The sequence below is a fragment of the Poecile atricapillus genome, chromosome 7 (genome assembly GCF_030490865.1).
Source record: "Poecile atricapillus isolate bPoeAtr1 chromosome 7, bPoeAtr1.hap1, whole genome shotgun sequence".
Taxonomy (NCBI): domain Eukaryota; kingdom Metazoa; phylum Chordata; class Aves; order Passeriformes; family Paridae; genus Poecile; species Poecile atricapillus.
In genome coordinates, this window is record NC_081255.1 from 12,842,256 (window position 1) to 12,866,626 (window position 24,371).

Consider the following 24,371-nt stretch of genomic DNA (forward strand, 5'->3'; position numbering starts at 1 on the left):
GAGGGACCAAATATTCCTGACTCATTATTTAAAGGGAAGCAGCATGGTTTACTTTCACTGATGTTAATCAGCCTCTCTTCCCTCTCATTTCTGGTCTGAAACAAGGCACAGTGGATTTTAAAACTGAGTTGTTGTGGCATTTATTACCTTGTGGCAGGACAGAGGACAAACTGCTAGTGCTTGTATCATACACAGCTGTAGTCTGGCCTTCTCGAGACAGTTTGTGACACTCCAGTTTTCTGCACTCTTGAAGCGTTTATGTTGGCAGTTGTATAACAAAAAAGCTATGGATTTGCATGTGACCTTTCCTGGCCCACTGAACAAATATTTTAAGGTGCATCACGGTAAAAAATTTACAGTGTATTTTATGTTAATTTTGTAAAAAAAATCTAAAGGCCTCTGGCTGCTCTCACACCCAATTTTAATGGATGCAAGCCTGACAACGAATTATATTTATCATTTGTGTATATGATATTGTGGTTATTCTATAAACATGCAGATCTAAAACCTATTGGTATTAGGAGGGTATCATTTATTTCAAGTATTTGAAATTAAATGAGAATGTTTAGCTAATAATGATCTCTTAAGGTGCAAGTCTGCCACCTGCTGTTCAGGGGACTTGAGCCGGCCTGGACTGCTCAGAGCTTCCTGAGTTTTTATTACTGTTAAAATACTGTTATGCTTCTGAATATTGTTGTGTGCAAGTGCATGTGATAATCATATGGCAAGCTGTTAGAATTTCTGTCACCATAATCAAGGCAAAATCTATGGAAATCATATCTACATTCTTTCAAGTCCTGGATAGCAACATTACTACAGATGCACTGCTAGTTTTTTTTTTAAAAATTGTCAGTGATCATCAGTGTTTCCCTTCGATCATTCTTAATGTCCCTTCCTGACTAAAAATAACTTGTGGGAAAACGTGATTTCCATCATGATGGCTCACCATCAGACATCTGAAGTAGCCTCTGTTCTCAGTAGGCTGTGCAGCACTTTCATTTTTAGTTCAGTAATTACTGCTTTGGTGACTTTAGAAAAACAAACTGTCTTGCAGCAGCTCAGGACTGCGTAGCAGATACTCTCAGAAGGACTATCTGTCCTTCATAAAATGGTCACACTATTGTGTATCTACTTTTTGTTGAAATGCAGCATTTCAACATAAACATAAGAAATTGGGGTATCTAAATGCAATATTATTTTGGATGGGGACAAAGCTATGATTAGAACATTCTACTATTTAATTTTTTATTTAAAAAAATCAAGTCAAAAATATGAAAATTTAAGGAGAGGCAAGGGTAAGGGAAAAGTATTCTGAGAGAATTTATAATATTTTGAATTTGTAGTATTAAGAATCACATTTTGTCTGAGAAGTACATCTGATTTTTTCATGGTCTAAGCTTCCTAATGAAATCCATGTGTGATACTGAAATGCTATGCTTGACATTTACTTGAATGGAAAAGATTCTGCTATGCACTTTTCCTCATTCAGTTCTGTTGAGCTGAATAAGCAGCGATGGGGTTTTTCCTATTCTATTTATAACTTCTGTGTTATACAACAACTATGCAACATCGGCCTGATCCCTTCACCATATAGTACAGCGTAGGAGTACCTTTTGGTCTGAGTATCCCTTTGCTGAAGTACAGGCTTACCTATGTTAGAAATCTACAGGAAAAATGAATCTGAAGCAAAAGTGTCAAACATATCCTCAAAATTATATTTTCAAATATACTAATGCAGAATTGAGATTATCTCATTTATTATCAAAGTTTTTTAGTATATATTTTGTTTATTTTAAAATTATGTTCTTATTCTTAATGCAGGGTTTATTTTTTAATTAGAATGACATTTTTGCTTTGAATTTTTGAAAGAAACTCTTTGAAAAAGTTGTTTAATTATGGTTTCCCAGCTTAATGTATAAGCATTGTTTACATCTTCAGACTTTGTAAGACTGGTGGCACAGGTCTGTGTACCTGCTTGAGCCAGCTCAAACCTGGATATTTGCTGATCTCATTCAGTTGATATGTCTAGATATGAAGTGGCACTGAAGATGTAGAGCTTTGGCCTCTGAACTCTTCAGCCTCCACAGTCAACAACCAAAACCTGGGTTTTTTGCACTTCTCATATGCTCTTGCAGAAGAAACAGCTGCTCCTGCCTGGCTTTCCTCTATTGATTTTTGTTATTGTTGCAGTTTGTCACCAGTTGTTTTTTCCTTTTCATCCTCGTGTTTTTCCCCTCGTGTTTAATCTGGTGGCTCCTATGCTGTGTCTTTCATAGCTGTGTAATTGGAACATACAGTAGGGACATATCTATCAGCAGTACATAAACCTTTGGAGCTAAAACCTTGTTCTGACCTGCAGTCAAGAAACTGCTGCTGTTTTTTGTTTTGCATTAAAGATTTGTAAAATTTGGGCAGAACTTTACAAGTGTGACAAAAGCACATACTCAACACAAACGTAAAATCAGATTTCAACTTCCTGTACTAAACCAAAGGGCTACCATACTTTTTAACGTTAAAAATCTCTGAAAAAAAGCATTGCCTAGCCTTCCAATGGGCTTTTCACTGCTATTTTTTAATGGAAATGGCTGATCTCTGGCAGGCATTTTTTTTCACCCATCCTGTTCCTCTCTGCCCTCCCTGCAAGACTCCAGGCTTGAGCATATGCTTGTTATGAAACGTTTCAACCCAATCGCTTGCAATCTGGTCAAGTTATGTATTGGTTCTACAGATCAGTTGTACTGGTCTCTATTTCTAAAAGAACAGTGAAGATTGTAAAATAAGTGAAGATTGTAAACTGGCTGAAACAGAGGCATCTCCCAAATACTGCTTAATCTGTTTATTTGCAGGCTTGTGTTCTAACACAAATTTATCTCCATCTTTTTTTTATTTCCTGTAGAGCAATTACATGGTGTTCATGGCGGAATTGTTCTGGTGGTTTGAAGTGGTGAAGCCATCATTTGTACAACCCCGTGTTGTTGTGCATCCCCAAGGTAATTATGTTATGGGTTGGCCTTAATATGCATGTTTTGATATGTATGTGTACAGATTGCCATTGTGTTCACAGATGCAGTGAATACTGTATTTAACAGGATTTGGCAGTGTACAACCCCCTTAAAGAAGGAGAGGAGTACTCTTTCTTAATTTTAAATCTTCATCTCCTCTCATAAATCATAATTAGATTTTGTTGTCTGTTACCAAAAACTCATTTAAATTGTTGTGGTATAATCACTTGTAAATTTTCCTGACCTAAACAAGCCTGGAATCCATTTATGCCCATGCAAGAATTACAAACATAATAAGAAACCAAGAACAGAAGTTAGCCTGAAGAATTTGTGTTCCTGAGAAGATGGGCAAGGTAAATAGAGAGCTAATTGTAAAATTGCATTTTTTACCCACTGCAAAGGCACCATTTTCCATCAGCAATTCTCAAATTTAAAAATCCACCTCTTGGATAGATCTTGAGATCTGTTAATGACTAGTTTGAGGTAATTAACATTTCAGGTAACTAACATTTTCACACAGCAGTGCTGTGATTGGCTTTCCACGCACTACGAAGAGATTTTCATTGGGTGGCTCTTACACCTTTCTTCATTTTTATGCTTGATAGCACATACAAATCTGGTACAAATCTTTAAATAGTGCTAACTGTTTTAGGGTGCGACAAAAAGCCTATTTTCTAGTCAGTCTAAGGGCTTGGGGGGAAGAACTTTTATCAGAAACATTTCTTCCAGAAGAACAACTTTTGCTAAAACTATTTCCTTTTAATTTTGTGACACTTTTTTAGTTTATTTTTCTGTATTAGTTCTTCCCTTGCTTTTTCTAGTCTATTTTGTCAGTCTCTGTTTCTTTAATTAGGGCCAGTATAGGAGCTTCAGAAGATGTGAAGAGGAAAGGAAGTGACAGTTTTAATCGAAGTAATGGAATCAATGAAAATTCTGTAAATCTTTGAAAATCATTATTTCAGATTATTTTGGACAGCTTTTCTACTGTGTAACTTAACTGAATCCTAAACTATAATAATTTGAACTTTGTTCTTCCTGGCAGCTGAACCTGCAAAAGATGCAGCTTCTGCTCACAGCTTGAATGCTAACAGAAGAAATTATGTGGATGGTCCATCTGGTTCTGACTTTGTAGCCAGGTAATGTCAGAGAATCACTAGTACTGTTTCACAATCCCCTCCTTTCTGATCAACAGCAAAAAGATTTTTTAATTCAGTGTTTTTGCCTTTTTGCAAAGCTCAGTGATTGAGTTAGCAGATACAATCTGTGGAATTTTGTGCAATATCCCGTAATTCAGCCCTTCCTCCCTGCTGCATGGCAGGCTGCTTGTTCATGTTTGTACACTTGGACAGCGTGCTCTTGTCTTACCAGTGTCCAAAACAACCCTCAGCATTCAGCACAGAGGTGTCACATGGCCTTGTCCTCTTCAATTTCAAGTGGAGCTGCTGACCAGGTCTGCTCTGAAGGAGCTGCTTTTCTGGAATTCACAGCAAATTTTCTAGAAGTTATAATGAAAGTAAACTGAGATAACAGCAAGAAAAACCCTGAGTGATGGTTTTTGTTTGATTTGCATATGTTACTATAGTACCATGAAATTCAAATTGGTAAAAAAAAAAATACTTAATGCTGTGATTAATTTCCCACCCCAACTGATGGGGAGGAGAATTGGAAAGAAAGTGTAAACCTCACAAGAACAGTTTAATAATTTGAAACAAAATAAAATATAATGATGATAATAATAATAGTTGTAATGAAAAGGAGAGAGGAGAATAAACCCCAGGAGAACAGGTGCTGCACAGTATGATGGTTCCCTCCAGCAGCGATCAGTCCCTCCCGGCCAACTCCCCCAGTTCATGCTGAGCACAGCAGCCATGGTTTGCAACGTCCCTGTGGCCAGCTCAGCTCAGCTGTCCTGGCCACGCTCCCTCACAGCTCCTCCTGCACCTCCTCGCTGGCACGAGGCAAGGAGAAGTCCTTGACTTAGAGAAAGCATTACTGAGCAGCAACTGAAACAGCATTGTGTTATCAACAGTGCTCTCACACTGAATCCAACACACAGCACTGCACCAGCTACCAGGATGGAAATTCACTCTATTCCAGACAAAACCAAGACAATGTGAAACATTCTTTTTAGTATTACTGGTACAGATTAGGAAGCAATGTAGAAACATCCTGTTTTTCCCATGTTCTGTGGCTGATCATAGACTTGATGAATTTCTCAAGGGAGACCTAACCACTTTCCACAAGTCCCTGAAAGAAGGCTCTAGACAGGTGGAGATTGGTCTCCTCTCCCAAGGAAAAAGCCATAGGAGAAGAGGAAACAGCCTCTATTTACACTAGGAAAGGTTTATATTGGATATTAGCAAAAAGTTTGTCACCAAAAACAGTTGTCAAGCATTGGAACAGGCTGCCTGGAGAGTGGTGGAGCCTCCAGCCCTGGAAGTATTTAAGATGTGTACATGTGGCACTTACAGACGTGGTTTAGTGGTGGCCTTGGCAGGGTTAACAGCTGGACTTTATGATCTTAAAGGCCTTTTCAAACCTGTACTTTCTATGATAATGGACATAAATTGTACGTTAGGCCTTATTTTTAACCTTTCTTTTGTCAAGGTAGAGAAAGTCACCTGATCTGGACCTAGTGAATGAGAGACAGCATTACAATACATTTATAATTGGGGGACTTTTTTTTTGGTTTGAGTGTGTCTAAACTGACACATAGGAGAAGGATAAAATTAGCATTTTAACTGGATATTAGCAAATGGTTGATTTCCAACCCAGATAACCCTGTTTAGCCTTTTCTGTTGTTTCTGGATGGGGTTCTAGAGAGAAAGGTGAGGGTTTGGTTAGGTTTGAGGTTTAAGTTCCTAAGAACATTTTTAGTGTTTTGGAATCTATGTTGATTTTAAAAAGCGAGTAATATTTTTTACTACCATTAAATGCTGGGATTCCAAATTCCTTTTCCTGTATGTATCCAAAGTGTGTTTCTCTTGCAGACAATGATTTTATTTTCACGTAAGCTGAGCATATAAGCCAGGAGAACAAGAACCAGCAGTTTTGAACTGCATATCCTTTGAAGCAGGGGCTCCCAAGGCCATTTGCTGTATCTCTCCTCATAAACCAGTGTATTTCATCCAACCTGATGATACATCACTGCACAACAAAGGAGGGCCCCAAAAAAGTAATTTCAGATGATTGGAATCCAACACACAGGCTACAGGTTTCCTGGCAGAACAGACCTGACTGCAGAATGTTGTTTGTGGTCCTGGCCTTCCTCCCTGTCCCAACTGTCCATTCCTGGCCCTTGAGTGTTTGAGTTGCCATTTCAGTGCACAAAGACAGTAAAAATGAACCCAGCTGGAAAAAGTGAATGTTCTTCTGTCACCTCAGCTTGTTGAAATGACTCAAGAGGATGGGCTGGAGAGCCAAAGCCAGCACAGAGGAGGGAGTGGGACTGTGGCAGTGAGCAGTTACAATGTCTGAGGTTGCCATGGAACCCTGGCTTGGTGCCAAAATCAGTCTTTTTCCCCAAAGAAAATTAAGTATATAGATTTTCTTCGTGGTAGCAAATTTTCACAGGCTGCAGGGTTAAAGTTGGAAAATATGCTTTTAAGATAACTTACAGACATTAGGATTTTAAAATTTTCACAGAAATCTCAAATTTGAAACAGATATGTTATTGGCACAAAAAAATCAGGAATTTATGGAAACCTATATTGAATAATTTAATATATAGTTGTGAAAGGTGCTTTTGTAGATTGTATTTTTCTTAAATTGATGTGAATATCCTTCTTGCAAATATTATTTAGTGACATTTCTACACTATATATATGATATAATAACACTAAACAAATATTCTGACTGAAAAATGTGAGTTTGGGAATGTACTCTTCAATTCAATGGACAAAATTCAAAACATGAAAGGATTTAATCCAGCTTGTGTTTGAAGTCTGGCTTCTCAAGAAGTATTTTACATACAAATCCATGTGTCTTTATGTATGTGTCTTTGTTCTGATCATGAAAAGGCACCTTGATCGAAACACTGAATTATGTTAATCTGATCCTGGATTAACGCAGCTACTAAATTACAGACCTTCTCTAAACCGAATAAAGTATCTGTGTAAGTAGAAACAGGAAATCTCTGTAATTACTCCTTTAGTGGTGAATATATATTTTTTATTTATAAAGTCATGTCTACCACAAACTCTTCTTTATCCACTTACAGTGCATGTTGCAGTCCAGACACAAAGCAGAAGTTTCAAACTAAACAACTGAAAATAGAAATGTGTGGAAAGTATGTGATACTGGCTGCAATTACTCAGTTTTGAGGCCAGTAGGAGCTGCCTTATTTTGCTCATGTTTGTTTAGACTTTTTACTGAAATCAAATGTAAATAATGGAACCTTCTAATAGAGATATTTACATGAAATAAATCAAGAGACAAGTACATTAACAAAACTTATGCAGCAGTTCTGTAGCTGTTTGTGTATGAAAAATACCTTTTTGACTTTTTGGTCCACCTGCATTAATTCCAGTCCAAGGTTATTACAGTGTTCTCTTTTCAGTTGATTAATATTTCCAGAAGAGAACTACACCTCACTTTCTTTCCCATCACAAAAAATAAATCTGTTTTTGTCTTGGCCAAGGACAGGGTAACTGGTTGCCCTTTGTATTGTGGCTTTTGATGTATTAATTCTAAGTTAATGTCTCTTGCTTTATAGGTTGGAAAGTCCAGCTTACACACCACCTCACCAATTGCATACACCCCAGCAGCCTTATTCATCTGTTCCAGGTAACCATTCACAAAGGGCTGGGAGAGGCAGTGAGACAAAGTGTCATCCTGTGACTAAATTGCTATCCTGCTTGTATTTATTCAAACATAATTAATGCAGAAATAGTGGGAGACCTTTATATGAAAAATTAATTAATTTACATAATTGACTTCTCTAATTTGTAAAATATACAAGTGGGACATTTGGTACATGTTTGTACCATTTTTTTTTAATTTGACTTCTCTTGATTATGTGGAAGATGGCTTACAACACGCATTTGTGGTATATTTTAGTAGGATTGGTAGAATATTTCACACAACAGTAAGTTCTTTGAGGGATGAGAAGTAAAGTATATATTCAGGATGAAATTGGCCTTGTTGCTCTAGTTGTATTTTCTATATATAAACACTTTTTTCCGATCGCAGTGTTCTGAGTAGGGAAGCAGATTAATTTGTTAAAGCAACATAAGGTGATGTTAAAATCACTTCTCACAGTAGTTACATTGAGTCCTATTTTTGTTTCACTTAGGAGTCATCAGGAGGTCCACATCAATGTCTTATGTAGATGGGCAAGTAGGGACATGGCCCAAAGAAAAAAGGTAAGTAGTCTTACAAGCTAGTTACAAAATACTGGGGTTTGGTTATGAGTAATAGTAAATGCTCCATTGTCATTTGGATTTTCAGAGTCCTGTAATAAGAATTCTTGTAAACTACTTGAAAAAGTAAAAAAAAGAAAGATAAAACTGAAACATAAAAATCATGGATTAAAAACTGGTTAATAAGAAACACTCTTCAGAAATAAATAATTTATTCTTTACACTGAAAGAGCTGTACTTTAGATATTTGAATTGTTGATGTTGAATATGTTCATATTTACTCATGACAGTGAACTAAACATGGTAACAGTAACATGGCTAATGATCTCAGTAGCATTTAAGCTTGTAATATTTTGGGGATGCTAAGAACAGTCAGGCTGAATGTTTTAGTTTTCAGTTAGACCAGTCATACACTCTTAATCTGTAGGGTATAAACCAAAGTTAAAATGGTAAGACTTATAGTGGTGTGTAAATTGTGTCTTTTCACGCCTTCCTTTTGATCTATGGTGGCAACTCGATACTCCTAAAATGCCCAGAATTTATTCCAAAGTAGTAAAAAGTGGCAGAGACTGAAGAAAATGTTGTTACATTCTGTTCTATTGTGCTCTTTAAAAATTTATTATACTTCTATCTATTTATTTATCTATCTAAAAATATATGCATGTTTATTATATTTGAAGGTAGGTAAAATACAGTACACCTAACAGTGCCTTTAATACTACCAGCTTAAAATAAATTTAAAACTAAATACAAATATTTTGTTATTTTTGCTAATAACCATGAGCTACTCAGTTACTTTCTTTATTCTGGTCTCTATTAGGTCATCATTACACGGAGTTTCGTTTGACATTCCTTTTGACAAAGAGAAAAGCATTCCAGTATCTACTCCAAACAGGGTAATTCCTAGATCTATGAGCAATGAAGGCCTTGCAGGAAACATCAACCGCATGTCGAAGCACTCTAGAAAAAATCTGTCCTTCAAACCAATAAATGGAGAAGAGGAGAATCAAGATATTGAAGAGGAAAAGGACATGACACCTCTTAATGACACAAAGGCCAATCGGTCTCTTAATGCAAATCAAAGAAATGCCAATGAGAGCAGACACTACAGGTTTCCAAATGGAGCTCTGCAAAACAGGGCAGTTCTGGATGATTTTGGCAATCAGATTGAGACGCCAAGTATTGAAGAGGCTTTGCAGATAATTCATGACACTGAAAAATCTCCCAGACTTCTCCAAACAGACCAAATTACAAATGGGTTTTTTCTTCACAATCGGGAAATGAGCATCTTGAATTCAAACATTAAACCAAATCAGACTACCCCAGATATAATCACAGACACTAAAGGTGCTCTGAGTCCTGTGACTGACAACACAGAAGTAGATACCGGAATACATGTCCCATCAGAAGATATCCCAGAGACAATGGATGAGGATTCTTCTTTGAGAGATTATACTGTAAGCATGGACTCTGACATGGAAGAACCATCTAAATTTCTCCAGGATTATGACATGCGGGCTGGCAATCACAGAGATCAATTAAGTCCCTGTCCCAGCTCAGTAAGTACTAAATCACAGGCGGGCAGCAGTGCTTCTTCAAGCTCAGGGGTTAAAATGACCAGCTTTGCTGAGCAGAAATTCAGGAAGTTGAATCACACAGATAGTAAAAGCAGTGGAAGCAGTTCTCAGAAAACCACACCAGAAGGTTCTGAGCTGAACATCCCTCATATGGTTGCTTGGGCTCACATTCCCGAGGAGCCATCTGTTCCTCAAGGAAGAGATACTACACAATTATTGGCTTCTGAAATGGTACAGCTGAGGATGAAGCTAGAGGAAAAGAGGCGAGCCATTGAAGCACAAAAGAAGAAAGTTGAAGCTGCATTCACAAAGCAGCGGCAGAAAATGGGAAGAACAGCATTTCTCAATGTTGTGAAAAAGAAAGGTGATCAGGTATCACCTCTCCGAGAGGAAGCAGCAGGAGCTGAAGATGAGAAGGTATTCACTGACAGCAATCGGTTGAAAGAAAAGGAAATTCAAAAATCAGATGACCAAATTAGTAAGACTCCAGAATTAATAAAAGAAAACTCAGAAAATTCTCAGAGCAAATGGTTAAAATCTCCTGCTACTTCTGGAGATGCTGAAAAGCAATGGAATTTAGCAAGCCCCTCAGAAGAAAATCTTAATGATGGAGATCTCTTAGAATATACAAAATCTATTGAAAAACTAAACTCTTCCCTACACTTTCTACAACAAGAAATGCAACGTCTATCCCTTCAGCAGGAGATGCTGATGCAGATGAGAGAGCAACAGGCTTGGGTTATTTCTCCTCCTCAACCTTCTCCTCAGAAGCAGATTCGGGACTTTAAGTCTTCTTCAAGGCAAGGGGGCACTCCAGCTCCTGTTGCACCTTTCTCACAGGAATCTCCTCGCTCTACACATCAATCTCCACAATCTTCCAACAGGAAAAACGCCTCTTTTCACATCAAAATGCAAAGGACTCCTAGGCCAAATGAACTGAAAATAACACCTCTAAACCGTACCTTGACTGCCCCACGGTCTGTGGACAGTCTTCCCCGTTTGAGGAGGTTTTCTCCCAGTCAGGTTCCCATTCAGACTAGATCATTTGTTTGCTTTGGAGATGATGGTGAACGTGTAAGCGAACCTCAGTTAAAGGGAAATCTTTTGAAAGAAGTCAAGTCTACAGAAGAGGTAGCAAAAGAAGAAGGACCAAAATTGCCAAAACAGGGTGAGCAGAAGTTGGAGGAAAAGGAGATTAAGCCTATTGAATCTAATGTTTCTGAAGTATTATCTCAGCCTATCACAGAAACCATCTGCCTCACCCCAAATGAAGATCAGCTAAGCCAACCGATTTTACCACCTCCAGCTCCCAAAACAGCTAACTTAATTGAAGTTTCCCTATCAGATTTGAAGCCACCAGAAAAAAGTGAGATATCTGTTGAGAAATATGAAGGTGAGAGTGATAGAGAACAGTTTGAAGATGACCAGAAAGTGTGTTGTGGATTCTTCTTTAAGGTAAGAGAACTATTGGAATGTGTATGTCAGCTGTTAAACTTTGTTTGAATTGTTAATTGAAACACGGATGTTGCTGATGATTGAAGTCAAAGCAGATAGTACTGCAGCTCTAAATGTGCAGCCTTATCTTTTGGACTTGGTTAATTTGGCATCATAAAAGTGGTAAGATTCTACCATATTGCAGTTCTGAGCAATCAGTCAGAGTATCCCTTTCCATTCATAGTTATGGAAGAGTGCTTGGAGGTCTTGGTGAGGAAGATGCATGTGAATGTAGATTTATTTTTAACATATGTTTTGTTGATCTTAATTAAATGTGCTCACATCTCACCCTCACTTCCCCACCTCACCCCCAAATTTAACTAAAGTTTTTTGAAGTACTTAACAGCCTGCCATTTTAAAAAATATTCACATTTTTGAATTGCACTTTGGAGAGCCTTTTTCCCTCTCTCAGCTAGCTAAGGAAGTAGTCTGCTGAGACTCTCTTTTGAAGTTTGTATTTGGAAACACTTACTGGAGACTTTTTATTAAAGAGCTGTATTCAGACAGGCTTTTACCTATAATGCATATTGTAAGACAGTGGTCTAGACTTATTTCTGTCTTAGAATACCCCAAAATTTTGTACCATGTATCTAGATACGCCTTACTTGTTTAGAAGCATTCCCCAGTTCTAACAAAATATGTGGCTTGCTCAGAAGTTACTTTTATATGGTGCGTAATTATTGGGGTTTGTGATAATTACCTTCATGTTCATACATGTAGACTCTTCCAGAGCTGAACGAAGTTTATGCTATGTGCGATCTGACTCGAAAATAAAATATTTCACTTAGCAAGTTTTCTCATATCAGTGTTGAATTTGCTTTGACTCAGGATGGAAAAATTCCATTATGAAGATTTTAAGAGTCTTCAAAAAAGCTTCAAAAATAAACTTATTCCAAATACTGCAAGAGGATGTTAGGATACCCAGTGTACAGAATTAAGTGCCAATGACTTGACAAAATCAGTTGCTAAATTTAGAGATCTTAATATTTTTGATCCTTTTCCTTCAAAAATGGTTGCTAGGATGATCAAAAGGCAGAAAATGATATGGCAATGAAACGAGCAGCATTGTTGGAGAAGCGTTTGAGAAGGGAAAGAGAGACTTTGCTTCGAAAGCAGCAGCTGGAAGCAGAACTAGAGCATAAGAAGGAAGAGACAAGGTAAAACTACATGTCCTGATCCAAATGATCAGTAATAGTGAACATAAAAATGTCTGGTTTAGTTAAAAGTGTAACCTGCATGCCAAAAAATTGCATCTTAATATCCAAGTTATTTACTGCTAGAGCCAGGTGTGCAGGGGAGCCCAGCTGGCCCTGCAGGACAGCAGGTGGCATCAGTCTGTAGCTCTCAGGTTGGGAGCTGTGCTGGCCTGAGCACAGCTCCTCAGAGCATGTTCTGTGGCAGCCTGTATCCCTCAGGGTTCTCTCTGCACAAATGCACGAGGTTCACTCAGTTACAGCAGTGAAGCTCATAAACCTGTGTTTGGTTTTATTAGTAGCGATATCCCAAAAAGTTAAAACACTCTGAAGATTGTTAAAAAGTTTAAAAGCAATTGTCTCTTACTGGTGTCTGAGAACATTGAAGTTCCAAAAATCTGATGCCTGTGTTGTCCTCACTGTGCCAGCTAAAATCTCTTATTTGAAAAGTTTCTACTGCTGAATTTTTTTTGGTAACATTTTAGACGCAAAACAGAAGAAGAACGTCAGAAGAAGGAGGATGAACGAGCACGGCGAGAATTTATTAAGCAGGAATATATGAGAAGGAAACAACTAAAGCTTATGGAAGACATGGATACTGTCATAAAGCCACGTTCCCTCTCAATCAAACAGAAAAAGCCACGTCCAAAATCTATTCATAGAGATCATATTGAATCACCTAAGACACCAATCAAAGGTCCACCAGGTAACAAATGTTTATGTGGAAAAAGAGTCTGTTCATGCTAAAACACCAGCTTGGGTTTTGGTCCTAACAAGCACGTGCATATCTATTGAGTGTCTTGTGCTAAATTGAAACTGCACGTGTCCAAATCTGAAAGCAAAATTTGGCAGAAATGGAAAGATGAATGTCACTTACCTGCTATGCGTGCATGCATATATCAACAAACAAAAATTTTAGCTCTGAAAACCCAGTGGAAGGATGAATATGTGTTGCAAGTTTTACACACACACCCATGTTTTCTTCACTAATCTCTTCTTGCACCTGTAGAGCTAAGAATGAATAAAAGTTGGGAGATAAGAGATCAATAAATAAAATGATGACCATAAGGTAAGAATACTTAATCTCACACAATACGGATAAAATTAAAATTTGAAAGTTACTTTTATATTTCATGTGTTTTTCTATTTTGCTTACCAACTGCATGTATAGTTAAGAACATAGCAACACTAACCATGTGGAACAACTCAGCATTCTTTTAGATACAAAAGAACTTGCAGTAATGGCTGGAAGAAGTATTGTCAATTTACAATTAGAAAAAATAACCAGATTGCTCAGTGATCCTTCTTGTTACAGCCTCCTCTACCTCTACCTCCTCTTGCTGTTGTGCTACATTTTCTCTGGCTGCTTCCCTCTGTCTTCAGTGTAATTTAAAGTATTTCCTTAACACCTTCCAAGAATCCATCCCAAGCTTTAAATTAAGTGTCTTAAGTTCTCTTTCAAGAGGTCTTACTAATTTTAATTGCATTCTTTGATTTGCATAGTGCCAGTACTCCCATGTCCATGCTTCCCATTAGTGCTTAGCCTGAGCCCATTCCTGGTGGCTGCCAAAGGCTGGGTGTCAGCAAGTGTTTACATGAAGTGCAGCACATATGCATGCAAGTATATCATGGATGGGTGTTAGTCCCATGTAGAAAAACTCTTACTGACTTTCAGATGCTGGTGTTGGTCTGATGAACAGACTCTCCTACTTGCATAGGTTTATAAGATTTAACTTTGTTTTTATCCAGGTTCACAGCTTTATCGTGTTTTTTCAGTATCTAGTCTTTCATTGGCATCGCTGAATACAGGGGACAATGAGAGTGTGCAGTCAGGCAAGAGAACACCAAGGTAAAGCTAAAATAACCATTTCATTTAATAAAATTTCATAATCAGCTATGTAAAACTAGCATGAATTTTTTAGAGGTCATGTATATACTGCGTACTCTGAGAACAGGTATGTTTTCCTCATTTGAGACATGGATACTTTCCACTGTCAGACATTCAGGAATCAAGCCATGATCATTTGTTTTGCAAATTTTACCATGTAAACCAGTTGGGCAGGTATAAATGAGGTCAAAACAAAATGCTGTTCACACACCCTCTTTAATTCACCTGCTTGTATCTAAGTCTCCACCTGTGGTTATTTTACTAAACCTATATGCTATGTGCAACTAAATAGCTGCTTTTCTTTTTTAAACATAGAAGTTTCTTTTTCTGTTTGGTTTTTCTCTTTAGCAGCTGTACAGAGAATTATTGAATTCTCACAAGGACTTCAGCCTTTTCCAAACATCAGAATTTATTTTGCACTAAAACCCACCTGAAAATAACAGAAAAAAATTAAATTTTTCAGTACAAAACCTGTATTATCATTCAGAGAAAAAGTACTATTTCTGTGAACTACTTGATAATATTCAGACAAATACGATTTTCTTAGTATAAAAAAGAAATAGGGAAGAAAGGCAAAGTAGGAGAAGGAGGTTGATAAGGACTACCACATATTTTGATATTGCATGTCATGTCTTCATAGCCACTACACATTATTCACCAGCTTTGATAAACCTGCATCTGGCTTCAGTTGACTTCTCAATTACCTTGATGTCTCAAGACCTGACTTTCTAGTTATTACATAAGAAACTTTCATAAATTATCCAATTAGCCTAATATATCTTGTCATCTCTTAAAAATTACCATTTCATTGAAAGGGGGATTTCTTCCAGCTATATTAGCTATTACAGGAGGTTTAATGTTGCTCATCTGCACAGGCTTTGCAGGAGATGACCCCTGTGTATGGAGCTGGAGTTGTACAGTGCTGTACTATGCTCATAATAAGCAGTACATCTTCCTCAGGCTTTGGATTTGTTTAGGGGATTGAGACTTTTAAAACATTATAAAAGCAACAGAGTTGAAAGAATTTTCAGTATCTTTCCAAACCCATATTGTCACCTTGTCCTTGCATCACCATTGTTTTTGATGATCCCACTGAGAGAATCTCAGTGATACATTTGTCACCTTCTTCATGCAGGTGTTAATCACAAAAGGTGTAGGATATACTATAAATTGAATTTTTATCTCTTGCTGATTTTACTGAAAATGAGCATGCACACAAATTTTGATACAATACTACTTTTTTCCTTATTCTGTGCCTTTTTCTCACTTAGAAAACTTCCAGTCCAAGCTGCAAATTTGACTGGCTTTTGCAGTAGCCACAATCAAAAATATTTTAAGTATCTTGTAATAATTTAAGAAAACTTGACAATCTTATTTAGACCTTTAAATGCAAATTTATCCACGTTTGAGTGCAGCCTGAAGAATTACAGCACCAGAAGTTACTACGTGTGAAAACAAAAACCAGAAGGGAAAATGTTTTGCTGTCTTAAATACAGCAGTTCTTACTGCAAGTTGTTGCAGCCTTAAGTGTAAATGAACTAAATTTTTACTTCATCATTCTATGAAGAACCGGTTTGTTCACTACATGAGATAACATTGGTTTGCCAGTACATGTTAAAGGTAACATGAATTTCCACTTAGTAATTCTATTTCACAACCAAGAACATCTATTAGGTTTCTGTCCCTCAGATGTAGCCCAAAAATTAACATATACCTCACCTAAAGACCAACTTCTTGCATCACTCAAAACGCACTAAATATTGTGCATTGAGATTTATAGTTTACAATTCAAATCATCTTCTACCTTGCCTTCTTTTCATATCAGAAGGCTTCCCAGTTGAACATTGAGAATTTTTTTAATAGATTTTAAAACTAATGTTTAGGTCTGAATCTGTGGAAGGATTTTTATCTCCAAGTCGCTGTGGTAGTCGTAATGGAGAAAAAGATTGGGAAAATGCATCTACAACTTCTTCAGTCGCCTCTGCTACAGAGTACACAGGTCAGTGGCAACAACAGTCAGAAAAGTACCTGCCTATTAGTGGTTCTATGCATGAAAAGTTTTCAGTTACTTTGATTTGGGTTCCTAAAACTTGATTGAGACTTCCCCTTCAAAGTAGAAGGTAAATAATACAAGTTAACATTTTAAATCCATAATAAAAATACTGACTCAATAGCATTTGTGATAACCACAATAAACTGCAGTCAGACTCAGAACAGCACATGGGCTCACACATCATTCTGTACTTCAGTAGTGTCTCTAGCAAGGCACAAAGTTTTGATATTTCAACTCAATTTAGAATAGAGTTACAAAATTCAGAAAGCAAATTGCAACAGCAATAAATCTTCTTAGCAATGCAAATAAAAATATTCTGTACTATTTTTTCCTAACAGATTCTTTGTTGTTTATGAAGAACTTTATGATCAGACTACTAATTCTTTATTATATTATGAATCAAATAATAATGGTATTTTCCTCCCTTTTTTCTAATTATACCACATGTGATACTGCCAAGACCTTGCATCATCAGGATTATTAAAGCTCCACTTCTGCTAACCTAATATCACTTTCTTTGGGAGAAGAGTAGCATAAGGTTAGGTTTTTTCTAGAGGTTTTTTCCCCCCAAAGTTTAGACAAACTGAGATTTAATCTTAAATTTAATTGATGCTTGTACATTATTTTCCTAATTGGTACTCATGTGTTGGGTTTTTTTAAATGATCTTGACCCAAGTACACATACATTTCAGAAACTAAAACAGGAGATTCTCCTTCAACCAGATGAATCATTTTACAGACAGAATAACCTGTCAAATGTAAGGCCAGATCTTTCATCCCTGTTTTTTTGGGTAAAACATTTCTGGAATTCCAAAGAGGACAGGCAACAGTTATTCTAAGCACTGCATATGCCTCATTGTTATACCTCGCACCCTTGAAATCACAGGTGTAGAAAAAGAAATAAAGACTTCACTCTTTCCTGGACAACTGAAATTTTGGTTAGAAAAAGCAAAATGTTTTGTTGTTCATAGAAAAGGTCCTCTGAGAGAAAAAATATTTACCAGGGCTGCCAATAATAATGATTTGATAATGAAAGACATTTGTAAGCAAATTCAATGACAGCTGAATGACAGTCTACTTGTTTGTGAAATTTGTAGTCTTTAACCTTATTCTGTATTATTCCTGGATTTGTGTTTCTATGCATGCGAAAGTTCCACACCAGAAATGCTTCACAGCATTCATAGTAACTCTGTTGGCTTACTGATTAATTTAGCTTATTTGTCATTCCTTTTGCACAGGACCAAAGCTTTTCAAAGAACCCAGTGCTAAATCAAATAAGTATATAATTCAGAATGCACTGGCACATTGCTGCCTGGCTGGAAAAGTAAATGAAGGTCAAAAGAAAAAGATCCTGGAGGTAAGAGCATTTTTCCCCAAAAAGCATAAACACCTATGTCAAACCAAAGTCAGGCATTATGGAGACTCTGAAGCATAAATGCCAATATTGAAAGGAAACCTCAGAGATTATGGCAGCAGTCAGTGAAGGGATTGAGTAACTTCTGGGACTTACTTCCTGTGTAGGCAGAAAGGTTCTCCAGTGCTGTAGAAACAAGAGCTGTTACTTTGTACTTGCAGCACAGGAAGCTGAATTCACATGTTTAATTAACAGTTATTAATGTTAAATGCTATTTATAAATTAATAGCATAATTAATAAATAATAAATGTTATTAATAACTATGTTATTAAATGGTTATTAATGTTAAAATTAATGTTTTATGGGGAAACTTCAATAGCTAGGTTTTCATAATTTGCTCACAAAGTTGTTTTTCCTTATACATAGAGATTGTCAGATTGGGAACTTTAGAACTAAAGCACAGTGCCCTCACGAACAGAAAGAATTCACATACATCCCTTCTAGGTTCTTCTACAGTTTCCAAGCAGTAGGGCAAATTCAGGACTTTCTACTGCAGGAAGGTGCCTTCCAGTCTTCTCTTTTATGCTGCTATAAATATTTCTGAAGATGCACAAATACTGTAAGAATTCAGGGACAGTGTGTTTCCAGGCAAAAGGAGTAACAGAGTCTGAGCCTTGAGAATAACAGGACTGTTCCATTTAGCAACTAGGACAAATACAACAGATTAACTGATTATCAAACCTCACAGACACTTGGAATCCAGACTGAATTTCATTTCTGGAATTAACTTCCCAGCAGTATTTCTTGCCCTTTTCTTCTCTTCGCAACCCATCATGTCTAGATGCTGCTTTCTCTGTCTTTCCAGACACTTTTTGGAAATACCAAGTCAGGAATCAGGACACACTCTTGCAGTTTAAGTAACCAGGAGCAAAATGACCCTCAGAAATCCCAGAAAAAAAATAGCTGCAAAAATGTCATGCTTAACTCTAGGTAGAAAACTGATTCAAAATGAAATCTAATTAATTGAAATGTTTTCTAATTACAATGCAAAATTCACATTCTGAATGTTTTTCTTTCTTTCTTTTTCTTTTAAAGGAAATGGAAAAATCTGATGCCAATAATTTCTTAATCTTATTCCGGGATTCAGGCTGCCAGTTCAGATCTCTGTATACGTACTGCCCTGATACTGAAGAAATCAATAAATTAACAGGAATAGGTCCCAAATCTATCACAAAGAAAATGATAGAGGGACTGTATAAATACAACTCTGACAGGAAGCAATTTAGCCACATACCTGCCAAAACTTTGTCTGCCAGTGTTGATGCAATTACCATTCACAGCCATTTGTGGCAAACCAAGAGACCAGTAACTCCTAAGAAACTCTTACCCACCAAGGCATAGTAGATGGGAAAAAATTTGCTTGAGACAATTATGATAAACTTGCACTTCATCTTTACTGCCTATAGGAAATAGATTTCTAGTTGCCAACAAGATTCTTAGAACTTAAAACTGGACACCGAGTTCTATTATCATGTCCAACTGGAATGTAAACACAGTGTTTAGGAGTGCAGAAGATTTACTCTTAGGTGAATAATTATGAGTGATTACGGAAGTGTTTGACTTGTGTGGAGATTTGTATGTGCTAATGCAACATATAGAGTATATTTGCTCTGTATTTTGATTAGATACACTGAAGCACTGAATGTTCCTCTTTAGTGATTCAAGCTACATTTTTTACATCTGTTGCCTTATATGTTTGTATTTGTGCTTGTCTTGAAATATTTTTCTTTCACTAAAGAAAAACTTCTTAATATTCTCAATACCATCAAACTTTGCATACTGACTTACAGTAAAGACTAAATGATAAATTGTATGTCACTGAATAACAGCTGAATGGGTCTGTTCTCCAAGATCCTTACTGTGTGCTGTAACAAAATCAAGATTCATTCCCTGGTGTATTTATAATTCTTTTTCAATTAAATAGTATTGATTTGCTTATAAACTAAACAGTAAAGGAAAACCTTTGAACTGCTTGAAGTTTCCTTCAAATGAATTATTTAACAACTCAGGGTAAAGGTGATGCAATTATTTCTGTTTCAGTAAGCTGCCATCTGAGATGTAATGACTGACCATGTGCATGTTCATAACACCAGTAAAACTCAAAGTAAAAAGATTTGGTAGGTCTCTGAAATGATTTAAGCAAGTGTGCATTCATTGCTTTGCACTGTTCCAGCTGGAGACAGAGCACACGGTCAGGTCCTGCTTCTTCGTGGAAGGAACTCATGAAACATTCAGAACTAGATCCCTGATGTTGCCTAACAGAACACTAAATATTCAGAAGAATCACAGAATTCACTAAGTCACAGATCTTTGAGAAGTCGTGTATCTAATTCCCATTGATTTTAAGATCCAGGCTACTTCCTGCCTTCAGATCTGCCAACTCAGACTTGATTCAGTTTTCTAGGGAACAGACATCCAATAAGAATTTTCATTGTCTTTGTAAATTCTTTTCTTGACACTAACAGGTGATGTCTTCTGACACAGCAATTTTTAAGTACATATGGCAAAAAAGCCTAACTGACATTTCAGTAAATCTATAACATGACCATTTGCAAAACCAAACTCTAGGCATATTTCAGTATTATTTATAAAGGGCTGCATTTTATTTCAAAACAGTGTTTGATTAATTTATAAATCACTATCCTGTTTCAGTGTTTCTCTTATAATTTGCTTTTAACATAGCACTGTTCTGAAAAAAAAAAAAAAAAGAAAACACAAACTTGAAGCCTCCCCTAAATCTGTGGCTATTTTGAGAACATCATAAACACATTGAGAATTTGTTGGGGGGGAGGGAAATCTCATTCTCAGGAAAAGACTTGAATGATTTGTGATTCTGTTCTGTTTCAGTGTTGTGACAACTCCATTCACATAAGACAGTATTGTGCTATAATGTAGTCCATTCAGTTTCATGGGAGACAAAAATGATGTTTGTATTTCTCTCATTAAACTGCTTTGAGAGAAACTGCCTCACTACTACGATGTGCTCATTTACTTAGAGAAAAGATGCACAGGAATGAGATGTCATTAAGCAGTTTAGAACAGTACTTTTTTAAATTATTATAAGGCCTTAGGCATCAGTGCATCTGGATTATAAACATTTTCTCAATGCTATCAGTTTACTGTAATTTATGTTCTTATATTTATGTATATTTGTTAAAACTGTAAAAAAAGAAAAAAACACTTTAAAATACATGTTTAATATGTATGTGGCTCAAAACTATTTGTGGTTAGCTGATTCCTACTGTTTGCATGTATATCACCAGGATATGTAACTCTTATATTTCAAGTGTATACATATTGTGTATATAGGATATAAATAATATTAAAAGGAGGGGAAAGAGGGTTTGCACATTCTGCCTGTTAGACACTTCCTACAGATACCACTGTAGGAACATCTTGAATAACAATATGAAACTGTGTATAATATACAGTGATTCAAGAAACCAGGAGGTTGGAATTAACTGACACACATATGGTGAATAACTTCAAAAGAAGTTTTATCATGGGAGGCTTTTTATTTCTAAAATCTGTTCTATGATTTAACTGAAGATTTGCAACACCATAAAGACACACGCATCAACCTAATCAAAGTGAGCTTAAATACGTGACAGGAATTCTTTGAGTAATTTTAAATATATATGAATGTATTATGAAATTTGCATTTGTCAACAGGTTAAAGATTTGTGCAATGTCTAAAAGTAGAATGTGAATAATGCAGTTGAAAATTTCATTGCTCGCAGTATAAAGTTTTACTTAACACAGGAAAAGTAAAGCTAGAGATGCTTTTCCTTTTTAAGCCTGCAAATTTTCTAATTACAGTGGATCTTTGGTTTGGATCATGTTTAAAAAAAAAGAAGAAAAGAAAAAAAAAAAAAAAAAAAGCTTTCCATAAAGGCCAGTATTTATCACTGACCTTTCCAGAACACAACACTGGTGCTTTCATCAGGGGTATTATTATTGTTGCTATGACTGAATTGCCAAACTCTTGTCTTAGTTTTTGGAGCAAAATTTCATCTTCTAACAGTCATTATAGCTACTGATTTTTTTTTTAATTTTTTTTTTTTTTTTTTTTAATGTTAGTATGACTGTTAGTTTTTATTATTTGGCTGTTTAAAGCCAAATTCAGCTATTTAATTATGATTTATTGGGCACTGTTGAAAAATGTACAGTGTATTGTGTGCTTACTTGTCCACTTCTATGGAGCATAGCTTCCATATTTTTTCAAATGCTGTGCTGTAAAATATTGTCATTGCTACTTATGTGGTACAGTGTAGTTTTTTCCTTTCATTTAAATAAAAGCATGGCACCAAAATAATAATTTTTTTTTGTTTTCTTGCTTACCTCTAAATATAAACTAAATTTATAAAATGTTCGCATTAATGTTTAAATCTTGCTTCTTCTCATATTTCAGCAATATGGAAATTGTAGGAAATATGCACCATTACCATTTCTTCTTCTGTTTCCCATCTTTGGTCATACTTCCATGGATAATCTCAATTTCTGATGTTATCAGAGAAAGGCAATTGAATAATTTAATAAGCTTCATGTTTCATTTGTGAGGACAATAGGGTGTTACCCTGTTCTCCTCAGAAGTGAATTTCACAATTTTATGTTGTCTGATACTTTTGGCCTCTGGTTAGCTTCCATTTTTCCAAAGCCAGAGAAACTTACTGGTCAGGTTAAAAGGTTTGCTTCAGACTGAAAAGTTGTCAAGGTGATCTGAAGTTTTATCTTTGTCAAGGTACTGTATAAAGCACGTGTATGATTTCAAGTGAAATAATTTGTACTTGTTAGTGATGCTATCTTGAACAGAAACACTGTCAAAAAAATGAGAGGCCTCTTCCAGATTTGTAAATTAGTAATTTTTCCAGTCCAAATCATGCCTTTTTGGGAGTTTTTTGTTGTCCTGCTGGGTTGCAGAGTAAGAGCAAGGATATACTGAAAGTGGCCATGACATCCTTGCACTGTCAACAGGCAGACTGAGTTGCTGGGCTAACTTACACAGATAAAGAATCTCAGAATTGCAGATCTGTTTGAAGGGTAACTTCAAGAATACCAGCAATCTGACAGTAGGCCTTTTAATGCTGAATTGAAAGCTACTGTGGAAGAAAATTAACAGCTTTCCCTCCTCCCCCCAAAAACTGGTTATTTTTCAGGCAGCTCAGTTACCGTATAGCATCAGTACAGCATCACAAACAGGCTGACACAAGCAAGGAATTATATTGGAACACAAACACACAGTTGAACCTAGTAAAGCTATTTTTCCAGTGATAAGCCCAGCTCGAAATTTTCATCTAAAAACAGCCTTTGTACAGATCTGCTTCAGAACAGACTTTGTTTTTTCTATCTTTTGGCAAATAATAACACCGTCCCTGAGAAACTTCAGCTCATGCCCTGCTTAATACGACTGTCCTATGTGCCTGACTGAATTTGTACAAAAATTCTGATTCAAAATTTGTGCTGTTGTGGGATCCAGTGTATAGAGTTATGCTTGGAACAAAAGGTTTTGGATTGATCACTGCACAAATGTGATGCAAAAAATAGCTTTGTTTCTCAAATCCAGCTGTACTGATCAGATTGATGTCAGATGGGGTTTCTTTTCAACAACTTACTAAAAAAGACACTGGGGTAAACTTTAACTATTTAGATCTCTTCAAACAGCAAATTCACATTTCTTTGCTGCCTTGCTACTAATTTAGTGAGCTGAATAAGCAGCTTGAATAATTGTGGCTATAAAATGTATCTTGACAGTCACAACCCTTTACAGCTGCTTTTACATTTTCCAGTTAAATCAATGAAAAACAACAAAAGGAAAAAAACCCTATAAATACTCTTATTCCAGATGCAGATGGCAGGGAAAAATATATTTAACATTTACGTACATTTATAAGCTATTTCTTTTTAAAAGCAATCCATTTTTTACCATTTAAGTAAAAATACACATGATGTGTATTTGTATATGCATACATACAAATGCATGTTTACCTTCAGCCTTACTTGCTTACATACAGAATAAAAAATACATGTTTTATTTAGACAACTACAGCAATGAGTCAAACATGGAAGAGAAGTTACTCCAGCTTGCTTTCTTCTAGCAAGAAAGGAAAGCCGCTCTTACACTCGAAAACACTGCTTTAAGAGGCAAGGAAGCAATCTACAACACACACATTTCAGTAGACTCTTTGGGAGATTAAGTTCTTCTAATTAAATTCCTGAATTCAAGGATAATGCTGATGGATGATAGAACTGCTACTGATCAGAAGAGCTAATAACCATCAGGATTCAAGAAAGGGCAGAAAACAGCCCAAAGAAGGTAAGCATTCACTGAAAAAAAGTTATTTAAAACTTTCTTTGGACTCCTATTCAACATTACAAACAACTTGATGTAT

At 36.3% G+C, this 24,371-nt stretch overlaps 1 protein-coding gene across 4 annotated transcripts in view; it reads left to right on the forward strand.

The window, feature by feature from the left end:
• Positions 1-22,300, forward strand: part of CAMSAP2 (calmodulin regulated spectrin associated protein family member 2) — an 82,022-nt gene extending 59,722 nt beyond the window's left edge. For 2 of the 4 annotated variants that reach the window (XM_058842306.1, XM_058842308.1), the window contains 11 exons: positions 2,897-2,990; positions 4,045-4,138; positions 7,717-7,787; positions 8,296-8,365; positions 9,183-11,394; positions 12,454-12,590; positions 13,112-13,332; positions 14,376-14,475; positions 16,398-16,513; positions 17,806-17,924; positions 19,018-22,300. In XM_058842306.1, coding sequence (XP_058698289.1) covers positions 2,897-2,990; positions 4,045-4,138; positions 7,717-7,787; positions 8,296-8,365; positions 9,183-11,394; positions 12,454-12,590; positions 13,112-13,332; positions 14,376-14,475; positions 16,398-16,513; positions 17,806-17,924; positions 19,018-19,323 — 3,540 coding nt within the window. In that variant the 3' untranslated portion in view covers positions 19,324-22,300. The remainder of the gene's footprint in view (positions 1-2,896; positions 2,991-4,044; positions 4,139-7,716; positions 7,788-8,295; positions 8,366-9,182; positions 11,395-12,453; positions 12,591-13,111; positions 13,333-14,375; positions 14,476-16,397; positions 16,514-17,805; positions 17,925-19,017) is intronic. The other 2 variants (XM_058842307.1, XM_058842309.1) reach the window with 1 other exon arrangement.
• Positions 22,301-24,371: the final 2,071 nt, after the last annotated feature.